This window comes from Haemaphysalis longicornis, unplaced genomic scaffold (assembly GCF_048455015.1).
Source record: "Haemaphysalis longicornis isolate Haplotype H1 unplaced genomic scaffold, Haemaphysalis longicornis Haplotype H1 scaffold_5, whole genome shotgun sequence".
NCBI lineage: Eukaryota > Metazoa > Arthropoda > Arachnida > Ixodida > Ixodidae > Haemaphysalis > Haemaphysalis longicornis.
This window is the reverse complement of record NW_027526385.1, coordinates 33,160,149-33,172,425: the sequence shown is the minus strand read 5'-3', so window position 1 is coordinate 33,172,425 and position 12,277 is coordinate 33,160,149. Positions and strand designations below refer to the sequence as shown.

The 12,277-nt window shown below is 45.9% G+C and overlaps 1 protein-coding gene across 2 annotated transcripts in view; it reads left to right on the top strand.

Moving 5' to 3' along the window:
* The window catches only part of LOC144138040 (fatty acid synthase-like), a 115,527-nt gene that overhangs the window by 80,976 nt on the left and 22,274 nt on the right, over positions 1–12,277 (top strand). For both annotated transcript variants that reach the window (XM_077670095.1, XM_077670096.1), the window contains exons 15-20: positions 2,852–3,025; positions 3,825–5,043; positions 5,755–5,909; positions 7,914–8,126; positions 9,174–9,503; positions 11,415–11,534. In XM_077670095.1, the coding sequence (XP_077526221.1) occupies positions 2,852–3,025; positions 3,825–5,043; positions 5,755–5,909; positions 7,914–8,126; positions 9,174–9,503; positions 11,415–11,534 (2,211 nt within the window). The remainder of the gene's footprint in view (positions 1–2,851; positions 3,026–3,824; positions 5,044–5,754; positions 5,910–7,913; positions 8,127–9,173; positions 9,504–11,414; positions 11,535–12,277) is intronic.

Genomic DNA, 12,277 nt, shown 5'->3' with positions numbered 1-12,277 from the left:
CTAGACTTCGAACACTTGGGCAGCTCCTAAATAATTTGATAATTTTGGAGATAGGTCAAATACGTGTATGTATCTCTCTTGGTATAAACAAACCTGGACGATGGATCATAGCTTCCAGGACAAGTGATTTGCACTTAAAAATGCATACAAATACGCAAGGACAAAGGCGTACGTGCTTTACGCTGGCGTGGTGTTCTAGGGCTTGCGAAAGAGCTGTGAGGCTGCGCATATCATCATGATCAGCCTATCTACGCCCACTGCAGGGCAAAGGCCTCTTCCATAGACCTCAAATTACACCGATTCATCCCCACAAACTTCTTGTTCTCATCTGCCCATCTAACTTTCTACTGCCCCCTGTTACGCTTGCCTTCTCTAGGGTTCCACTCTGTTCAAGTTAAGGACCAACTACGGATATAGTCATTGCGTAATAACGATTGTCAGGCATCAACAGTGGCCGGCCATAAACAACTTAGCATCAGATTATTCGTCTGAATAGAGTTGTCTGTATCAGTTAGTGCATTGAAGATGTGAAGAGTTTTTTTCTAAATGAGTCAAACCCATGGAAGCTTCATTTCAGGAAACATCGAAACTTTGTTACGGGACCCAAATGCAACGCTGTCAAGGCTATTATGTGAGGGCTTGGCTAATGTTTCACATTTCACCTGGGGGACGTTTCCGTACACGAGTAATTAAAATTTGTTTGGATAATAATTCTTAATTTTTAGTAATTACTTAATATTACCTTAAGTTATAATTCATCCCGCCTGACAGTTAGAACTGTCAGGTGGGAACTCACAAGGAGGATACCATGTTGGTTATGTGACGTCAAACAAAAACGACACTCCCATCGGGAAACTAAATTTGGCTCATTCCGGCCCGGACCACAACAGGACCATGCTCATTTTTGATTCCAAATACGATCTGCGTACAGATTCTCCTGGCGATATGTTACCTATTTTGTTGTAACATGTTTTCTAGGGGAAAGTTGCCCAGTTTTTCTTGTCACTAGAGTTCGTATGATTTAGTTTCGGTTTCTCGATTTAACTCATTTCGAAAAAAGAAATCCTCGCGTAGTCCCTTGGGTGCAGCAGCAGGAATCTGCCTGGTGACGGAAACACTTAAAGTGACTATAGAGATTGCGTAGGAATGTCCCCCATGTGGAGTACATTTCCGTAACAAGGAACGATTATAATCTGCGGGAACAGCTACCGTAAAAGGCTAGAAAAAAAAAAACCCTATGGCCCTCTAGAAAGCTTCACGCTTCAAACAAACAATAAAAAATGGCCGTATTGTGAAGTCGAACATAAGTCTTTGAAAACGGGATCTGACTTTCTGTCGTAGCCGAGTGGCTGGAAAAGAATGAATCATCATACTTGGTTCTGGTTTGCCTGAGCTCACGGCAAGGTACGACGAACACCTCTCTCCTCTACGAATAATATTACCGTATTTACTCAATTCTAAGCGTCACCTTGCTTCCGCGATCGCGATGCCCAAAGTAAAGGGGGTGCCTAGATTAAAAAAACCTAAGTTCCTACCCCCACCGACACTTTTTTTTTCATGGTTGTATCTCGACAAGACCGGAGCAACGAACAATGTTTTATTTGGTGAACATAAAAAAGGTACAGGCGGAGAACCCACTGCTTACGTCTGATAGTGAGTCCCTCTCACTACCATTCGAGTCTGTCGCGCCGCTTCGGCCGCCGGTCTTGGCGTCCCCCAGCAGGCCTCTTCTGTTCCGTTGGTTTGTAATTCAAAACTTCATAAATTACTTAGCCACAACGTCAAATCGGGCCCGCTTCCACGCGTCTGAAATCTACCTTGCGACGGTTGCTTAGAAAAGAGGGCTCTTGGATTCGGGTGCAAACTTTTTTTTAAAATTTTCCCCCGAAAGTAAGGGAGGGGGATCCAAATAAGGGGCTGCTTAGAATCGCGAAAAATACGGTATATTTTTAGCTTATGGGTTGAGATAATGCTGGCAACGAGAAGTCGTCATTAGAAAACCGGTGAAGGATAAAACAGTATGTAGTGCCCCGCCGGCGTAGCGAATGCATACCTATTTCTCCGTCATTTACCCTGTGTACTGCCAATATGTACTTCTTCGTGTATCACAGGCTATTTACTAAAAATGTTTCTGTGTAAATAAAAATCGTGTGGTCCGGTAATGGGGAAATATTTCACGGGGCGCAGCTTAAGACAGATATGTTTTTGACGCCGCTAACGGGATGTTTTCCGAACAGCAACTTTAAAGGGACCCTGCAACTCTTCCGATAACCGCTTTCACTCTTTCTGTCACGTCTGCAGGCATTGTAAAAGCTATAGTTATCAACAGCGGGGAGCGGCACTGCGCGGTTTGCTCGTCGCAGAAGAACTATCAGCCTTCCGTTTCTGCTTCGCTTTGTGGCTTTCTTGCTAAGCGGCTATCGAATGAGTTTATTTCTGCAACAGAAAATAAGCGAAAAATTGTTGCCACATTTCTGTAATGACGTAATTCGAGCGCCCAAAGAACGGCAAGACTTGGGAAAGAAAAAAAAATGTGTTGAGCAGGTTACCAAGTTATCCGATAGGCACAGAGCAGTACGTTTTGGCTGAGGTACTTTAACCCCCAGTGTAAGTACTGAATGTGTTGGTTTACTACGTTCTGAGAGAATTTAAGATTTAGAAAAAAGTTGAAAAAGTGTTGCAGGGTCCCTTTAGAGCACGCGGCAAAATTATCTCTAAACCTTGTTCTTGCAACTGTTTACGCGTTGCAAAGCAAAATTCGCATCTAGAAACATTCGTTGAGGAGAGTACTCACACCGACTAAATAATGGCGGCACAGAATCATTTCTTCCACCTCAATTATTTTTTCCAGATCCGTACGGCAAGCTGAAGTGGGATGGTAACTGGGTGACGTTTATCGATACCATGCTTCAATTTTCCATCATTGGTGATCCCCTGCGAACCTTCGGTCTGCCTCTTCGGATCCAGTCGTGCCGTATCGACACCAACGTGCACGCGCAGGTTACGGAGAAAGCTGCAGAGACAGGTTGGGGTGTTTTTTTCTTTTAATTGATTTTATTAAGGCCAGTCTGCCGTATCGAACGTCGCTGCTGTAGCTAAGGCCGCCCCACGTTTTGTGATTGTTTAACATAATTTTAAGCTCAGGCAAAGCCACACATTAAGAGCTCCGATATTTAAATATTTCGTTGGGTACTTTAGTAGGGCCTAAATATCTAGTGGGATGGTTCCCGGCCGCGGCGGCCGCTTTTCTGATGGAGGCGAAAAGCAAAAACGCCCGTGTGTTTGAGATTTCGGCGCACGTTAAAGATCCCCAGGTGGTCAAAATTAATCCGGAGCCCTTAGTCCGGGTGTGGAATGGTGGGTTTCGGAGTTAACGGCCTGAGTTTGAGCCTCAGTAATGCATGATTTTGGTCAAAACCGCTCACTTTTCTTACCGTAAGGTGTATTCTTAGCTGAATTTCTCATATACGTTTTGTAAATAAGGGTGTTGTTTTGGTATCTCTTACGTCGGTTTTGGAGCAGGGCGTAGCACAGCAACAAATTTAAATACGTTCAGCATCGCATCTGCAGTGCCGGGCTTGTACCCATCTCGGTACGGTATATCGCATATCGACAATCTGTCCCCGTTCAGAGTGTATAGTGTTAGAAGCCTGATTATTTTATCATTTTCACTTTCTGCAACAAACCGTTAATTAATTCGTTGTATGGTTCAAAACTAAATGTACATAAATAAGTGAGTAGTGGTTTTGACTTAGCAGTGCGTTGCGATATATAGGCAAGGTATGCTGCCTGTGCACTCTTTCGCTCTTTTTGTTTCCGCGCAGGCGTAGACGTCGTGTACAGCCGTCCCCTCAACACGTGCCGTGCCGGAGGCGTGACCCTCCGAGGCCTCAAGGCCGGAATTTCTCAAAGGCGGGCGGCTCAACAGGCTGTCTGCATCGAAGAGTACCGCTTCGTGCCGTACATTGACGACGATGCTGCTAGACAAAATAGAGAGGCTCAAGTTCGAGAGTACGTCGAAGTGTGCTCCAGCTTGACACGCCGCGTGCTTGAGGCGGGCTCTAATGGCCATAGTCCAGTTACTTACTCAATAAACAGCTTCCGGGAAGCACCAGAGAACGTCCTCAACCATTACTTGGAGAACCCAGGCGAAGACCACGGCCTCTTAAAAGCCCTGTCCGCTCTACAGCGAGATGCTAGTGGGTCCGCTTGCTCTCTCGTCACAGCCGTAAAATCGGCGCTGAGTGCCCACAAGAAGGATCTGCAAAAAGATGTCCTGAACACAGCCCTGTTTGAGGAGGAACCCATGAGGAATCTTGTCGACGTTGTTGTCGAGAACACGGGTGGTAACAAGATTCGAGTATTGGAGCTTGTAGCTCAAGGTAGCACGGTTTTGGCACCTTGGATGGCACCCCTGATGTCTCTGTCAAATGTCCTGCTGAAGACTGAGTACAGCGTGGCTCATTCATCCCTGGAAGGTGTCAGCCCGGATCAAGTTCCAGAAGGCGTCAAGGTCATCAGATGGGACAGAAGTTCCACAAAAAAGGAGCTGTCTGTAGCCGACTTGGTCGTGGCTCACGATGTCCTCAGTGCATCAGACGATATTCAGGACTCGGCGGAAGAGATTATGTCCCACTGTAGTCCACGCGGTTTTGTCCTTCTCGCCATTCGCACTGCCTTAACCCCGGCGGAAATGTTCCTGTCGAAAGTTGGTGACGCTCCCAGTCCAGTTCACTCTATCAGTGCGATTGAGTCAGCTTTCCGCGCTCGCGGACACTGGCTCGTAGGACTCAAGTCGAACAACACGTCCGCGTTGCTTCTCTTCCGGAAGCACTCAGCCCTTGTCGAAGTTGAGAAGCAGGAGCTGATAACAGTGGCCCGAACGAACTTTGATTGGGTGAATAAGCTGAGAGAAAAGGCGCCGGAATTTGAAAGTAGGCCTGAGGGTGAGAACATCTGGCTAATAGCTGCTGACGCTGGAACCAGTGGCATCGTAGGTTTGACAAACTGCCTACTGAAGGAGACGGGTGGAAGGAGGATCAGGTGGGTTGAAACTGGGTTCATATTATTAGGGCGGCTAAAATGTTACTCTGCCACGAGACGTAACTAATAGCCATAAAGCTTAAAGTACTTTTGAGCATGGAATATTTTGTGGATAGCAGTTCTGTGACAATATTAACTATCATATAATAAAAAGTGAAGGCAATAAACCTTCCAGTAGAATGTGCTGTCGTGAGCTATGAAAATTTGGCTTGCGCACACTTTGATGTGCTACTGCATACGCAGGTGTAGAGCTTGAACGTTTATTTATTTATAGTTGAAGAACGCCACTTATGGAGGCAGACAATCTTTTTGTTACATTTCCCACCTTTAAAACTGTGATGCTGACCTGTGCTTGAAACTTCTGATTTCAAGTAAAAATCCAGTGTCCAGACCAAGGAAAGTGGGTGGAACGACTTTCGTTTTTGTATCGTAATGCGGAAGCTGATTTTTAAAAGAAATTTCTGGAGTGTTTTATTCAGGTAATATTAGTTTGTTGAGGTAATGCGAGTCACAATAATAAATGTGCTTCTGTATTTTGAATGCTGTCACGTTAGTCATGTGACTAGTAGTTTTGGTAGCGTCGTTTTAACCTAAAAACTATATACGACAAGCTCTGCTACCTCTCCTTTACATAAAAACACAAAATCAGATTGTACTCTATCGCTAATTACATGAGTAAATATTCTATTTGGCAACCGTTTTCTTTTGCAGATGTGTGTTCGATGCTAGCCTAAAGGAATCGAACAAGCTTGCTGATTTCAGCCCTAGCAACCCTGCATATAAGGATCTGTTAGAAAAAGACCTGGTTATGAACGTTTACCGCGATGGACGTTGGGGATCATACAGGCACCAGACCACAGACTGCAGTAAGTTTTTTCTGCCGCGTTTGCTGTTACTGTGATGTCGAACTTTACTGAAGAACCTTACTTATAGTTGCAGGGAAACTTTTGTTTTTACGTTTACTAATTTGAGACGCAACTAAAATATGAAGTGCCGAAAATGCGGAACAAATTAATGGAAATGACCGGGATTAGTGCAATAGGTTTTAAATTCTGGGGCTCCGCTTTTTAGGTTTTTAGTTTTAGCAAAATTCGAAGGGTATTTTTTAGAGTTCTTTTTGTAGCAAAATTTTGGTGTTTTCATAAATAGTTTATATCTAGTAAATACGCAATTCTCCGAAATTCAAATTTTATTGTACTTCACTTTAAATGCTCCAAATTATAGATGAAGTGATACCTGAACACAGACACCTCAGAAAGCTCGGAGAAAATTTCAGTCTCGAAGGTTTGAATGGCGTGCACACATATATAAGAACACAAGTTCGAATAGTTACAGACAAAACATGTACGTTTCTCCTGTTACAACCTTAAAAGTTGTTGTAATATGCGCTAGCATAATTTACGACATTTTAGATGCAACGCATCTCTTTAACTCGCCTTGTCCCGCGTCGTTGTCGCGGCGTAGTCCGCATCCTCGGCGCGGCAGCTGTGCGCTCCGCCACTCTCACCGCAGCGCCATCTGTGCGTCAGCGCGGTAAGCTCGCTCTCGTCGCCGTGCCAGTTGTGCGTTAGCGCGCAGCTTGCGCTCGCGCTTGCGCTCGGTTAACACATGCGCATGCGCTGCTATGCGCTGCTCTCTCTCATTCCGCTGCATATAAACGCGGTAAGTGCGCCGCTCCGCTCAGTCGTTCCGCCGCCGGCGCTCAGATGACATCGTCCGATGATTTGAATAACGCAACGGCAACCCCCGATGCGTCGCATCTACCCCATGGTTCCCCTCGCGGGAAGATGGTGTAAATTTTTTTTGTTGCTCAATAAAGCGCACTCCTTTTGGTTAGCGATTCTCAGCATAGAAAATGCCGTATTAATGTTTGCGCTAGAAATGGTAGAGCGAGAAGCCTTTGCGCGCATCAAGAAAGCACTGGCCGTTGCTCAGTGTGAATTCCCAAAAAAGGGAGGGGTTCAACAATGTTACTTGTTTCATAGCTCTGGGAGTCTGCAAAATCTTTCATGGCCTGGCTTGTATCAAAGTCGATAACCATTGCTCAAATAAGTGTGCTGGTCTTGAAAGAGGACGAAGGAGCTTCGTGGTGGGAGCGGTTGCCATTCGTAGTTATCGCCGAAAAGTGCGAACAGCTAGTGGTGGCGATACTTACGGGACATCGCGCAGTCTGAACCTCGATCGTCATTTTTTGCCGCCGTTGTGCTGTGAAATCGGCGTTCATCGGATAAATTCAAAGTGCCCAAAATTTTACTGGTGGGTGTTTCTCGGTTTTGTTTCGAATTAAGCTGAAAACCCAGAGCCCTATTTATAACTAAGCGGACGCGATTAAAGACCCGGTAAAATTAGGGGCCAGCGTGCAAAATGGCCAAAAGAGGCTGTGCTGGCGGAAGCTGATAGGGACCGTTGTCCTTGTTTTTTTTTCTTCGTCAGTTATGGGCTCAAGAAAGCCAGTGGCAACGCAACGTCGAGAAGTCATTGCCCCAAAAAGGAGGAAAAGCGTGTTAAATCACTTTACTTTAACTTCTTGGCTGGTCTTTTGCTGACGTACATGTTCTTGCTTTGTTGTCCACTGCAGACAAAATATGGGTCGCTTATTCCCCTAACACATTTCAAGTACACTTAGTTGCTGTTAACAGCAAGGAAAACTTCCCGCATGCGGGCCACTAGTAATTCATCGTTCCTTCATTGAACGAAGAACCTAAAATGCTAGGCGGTGAACTGGGAAATGGATATAAACTAGAAATTTACATTCTGTAAGGAAGTAGCATTCAAAGTGGAGCGAACAGTTTCGCAAGCGTGTCTTGTGATGATGGGACGTACGGCCGGTCCTTAATAATTTGCGCCATGCCATTGGACGTGTGCTGCAGGCAATGGTCCCAAAACGACCACGGAATTTGCCTCCCTCAACGTGCAAACCCGCGGGGACCTCTCAAGCTTACGATGGTACGAGTCACCGCTACGCTACACATCGCAATCCAGCACTGAAGACTACCGGCTTCTTTGCAACGTGTACTGTGCTCCCATAAACTTCCGCGACATCATGCTAGCGACGGGGAAGCTTCCACCCGATGCCCTGTTCGGTGAGTGCTCTATATGAATAACTCGACATATACTAAGCCCGTAGTAAAACACTTGCTTGGCGTCTCGAGGGAAGCTAGTCAGGTTGAAGTGGTGGAGCAGCCGTCATGTGTGAGTGCCTTGTGTTGTTCATTATTACGTTTAACAAAACTGAACACTTCGCTGTCTTCAGGCTTTCGTGTGATGAAGTCATCACCAAAAACTGAATCCTGTTGGTATTACGTGAACGATGCTGCCAATGCACAATCCCAATAATTACAAACGAATTAGAGGGGGTAAACTGCCAAACTATCTGAACAAAAAATCTAGTGATGTTGCGGAAATTGAAATTAGCGGTTTAGTGACAGTGTCATCATGTAGCAAGCACTCACATTCTACTCTCGCTTTGGAGCACATTGAAATGTTTTCTTTGTCTCACATCCAGATAGGGGACAACCACAGGCCGTACATGCTTGCTGTTTTCTTCTTTTTGTTCAGTCACCAATCTTCCCAACTCCCCACGCCGCCCACGCTTGTCACCGGCATTTTCTTTTTGTGGACGGTGGCTGCGGGTGGCGGAAACCACCACTGAAGAATGTCATCGTATTCTGTGTCAACGAATCCCTTTCTGCAGAATGAAAGAACCAATTTCGCCGTACAGTTCGGCGGCCATCATGTACAGCGTGCTCCTTTACGGGAAATTTAAAATTGGTGCAGATGGATTGCGTTGTTGCCTACCCGCTGTGCGAAAGCCACGGGTAGTCACAACTGCGTAGGAAACGAGGACACCAAGAACGACGTCTAGAACATTAGTTTTTAATTGCAGAGTGATGTCGTTACATGCCTGATGTTTTAACCATCTTTCTTACTGCAGGCAGAAATTTCCTAATGCCTGACGGAACATAACCCAATAACGTCACTGTTTATTGCCCTGAGCACGAAGTTAAAATGGCTTTGTTTTACTAGTATCGGCGCCTTGGCTCTTCACTTTTTCCGGATGAAGGACGCCGATCGACGACAAACCCGACTGGGCATTTGTTCTGAAGCGTTGTTTGTACACAAATGCGCAGGCAAAGCGGGGACTTCTGAGAACGTTCTGGGACTGGAGTTCTCGGGTCGCGACCCCACCGGCCGCCGTGTCATGGGCATGGTGGAGGCTGACGGCATGGCGACCGTGGTCGCAGCTGACCCGTGCTTCTTGTGGGAGGTTCCCGATACCTGGAGTCTTGAGCAGGCCTCGACGGTGCCCGTTGCCTACGCGACCGCCTACTACGCTCTGGTGGTACGGGGTAACATGCAACAGGGCGAGTCACTGCTAGTCCATTCGGGAAGCGGAGGCGTCGGGCAGGCCGCCATAACCATTGCTCTATCCATGGGATGCACTGTCTACACCACCGTTGGTGAGTGCTGTAGACCTATTCACAGCGCCACTACGTCAGAGAGAGGGGTTAATGTAGTCGGCAGCAATGATGGTGTTTGGGATGGCGGTAGCCACAAAGTTGAGGAATCTAGTGATGGCGTCATTTGGGACAGTCACCACAATAATGGCAACTACAAGCTGTGAACAAAAATAAGTGGGTGTTTGCCGGACACCCTAGATATTTATTTACCCTCGTGTATAATAGGTGTGTTGGATAGCGCAAATAACTCTGTGTTTTGAAATTTAGACACCGAGTGTAGCTAATATAAAGGGATAGGTATTAAAGTTGCACGAGAAGATATGGTACAGCTTTGGAGCCATTCATGCGTGATACCAGGTGAACTTCTGTAAGAAACAAATTTTTGCTACCCAAGTGTCACATGAAACAAAAGACACTAAAGCGCCCTCCTTTAAATGTTACATTCAGACCGATGGTTTCAAACCCTACCCTGCAAGAGGAAACATAACATGATAAGCAATCACAAAAATACCCAACATTACAGTGACCCAATTTGTACCTTTAGCATACTCATATCTTTTTTTATGTGTTGCCATATTTAACAAATTGCACATCCTTTGTGATAGAACTCTCGACAGGCGTTAGTGAGTTCACTTCAAGTCAAATAATTGATTTGGAGCCACCTACACTACACGCAACCTACGTTACTTCTCCGTATTACGTGTACTTATACGTTGTGTATAAATGTTCGAAACGGGAGTTCGCTTTTTTGGTGCAACTAAGCATGACGGTTAGAGCGAAATCACTCGATCTCCTTCATCACCAAGCACATTATCCTCTGCCGTAAAGGCGGCAGCGATTGTCACTCTTTCTAGCCAACGCATGTGGCGCAAGCGTGATGCGGTGAAGTAGCTATCTAAGGCGTATACCAATACTTTCACATTTAAATCTTACATTGGCGTGAATAAGGGCTTCGCCCTAAATAATTTTCTCAGGCGGTGATACTTATTTTGCAGTAATTCGCTCTGCCCGTTGGCTTGCTGTGCATTTTAAGCCTCGCAACACTGGGATGTCCCATTTCAGCTCCCGTGTCCGCACCCTGAGTTTGTACTGAAAATGCCTGCTCATACTTCGAGAGGTTACTGCAATGCTGCATCCGTGATCGGGAGTGATACTTATTCTCTACGCATTCTCAAATTCACTTCGTCACTAATTATAGTCGCCATCGCCTTACTCCTCTGTACTAATCGCGGTAATTTCTTCTTCTACCAGTACTTTTTCATAGCGAACCTGGCTAAAGAAACTTTCATCACATGTAGGCACCTTAATTAGTGAAACAGTTTGAGGCAAGCCTCCAAGGTTGAGTAAGTTTCCTTGTAAAAAGTTGGGATGTCAATAAAGTTTTTCTTGAAATCTGAAGTTTGCGGAGAAAGTGGCGTAGCTTTCGTTTGCAGCCATTCAGCTGCGTTTAGGTGGACATGAAATCTGTGTTGTGAAATTTATTTATGCTTGCGGAATTGCATAATAAGGCTTTTTTAAAAAAGCTTATCGCTCTGCTGAAAGTTCCATTTTGCAGATAGAGGTCAAAAGCGCCTTTCGTGCTCCAAGCACACTTCACCTGGAATCAGTTTCTCTCTCACAGCTGACAGCAGAATCCGTATGACCTGCGTCTGGGAGACATAATGTTTCACCTCTTTTTACTAACCACACAGCAGCGACCATAGGGAAGTAAAGAAGGGGATAAAATCTTTTGTGTGGGGTTAGGGCTAGATTTATTAATTCAGCCACAGGCTTTCATCCTTATGAAACTAGGTTTGGTCGCTTTATTTTCAAGATTTGCATAAATTATTAAACAAGTTGGCTCATCGATTGTAGCGAAACTAGAACACTCAACGCATCGCTTGTCATCTTGTACCTTTTGCTTTGTCACAGGTTCTAAGCAGAAGCGCGAGTTTCTCAAGCGTCGGTTTCCGCAGCTGGAGGACCGCCACTTCGCCAACTCCCGCGACACCTCCTTTGAAAAGCACATACTCCTACAGACCAAAGGAGAAGGTATGTAAAGGACGCCTCCATGAACTTCCTTTATTATCTGGCTTACATTTCTTTACCGCTTGATTTGTTCCTCGCACGTACTGAATACGTCTATTCATACACGCAAATACTTCGCTCCTACGTTTTAATTCGCACTCTGCACTACTGCCTCCTCCGCTGAGGGTTCCGACCCCCGCACCCACACCTCTTCCCGGAGGTAGGCCACACTCTGCGCGTCCTACAAACACGGACTTTCGCACACAAAACGCAATTGATACACACTTATCCACGTCTCCGTACTGCCCCTACCTGTTCAGTCCACGGGGCACTCGACACTCACTACCATTTCCTCTGTAAGTGCCCTAAAGACATATACCCCCCCCCCCTCGTTCCCTACCTTCACCTTTGGGAGCAGATGTTGCTTGAACGGTGGTGTCAGGCCAAGTCATGACCACCTCCCAGGCCATGGCGGTCGCGGCGGCCTTCTGAGCCTCCTTCACACGCAACGCCTGATCCCGAAGGAAGAAGTAACGACTTTTTCTCTCTCTTGCCGAGTATGCACGAGGTAACTGTAGCTTGTGAACTCGTTTTCATACGAGCTTGAAAAATTGTGCTTTAAGCGTGAATTTGCACACTCGGACTTGATCACGACGGATATAGTGAGTAGCAAGATCTACTCCCTCTTGTCAACTCGAACAGGCACAGAGCGGGCGACGGCAAATTTACGAACCGTTTGGTATCTGATAAAGATAGTGCACAAGCTG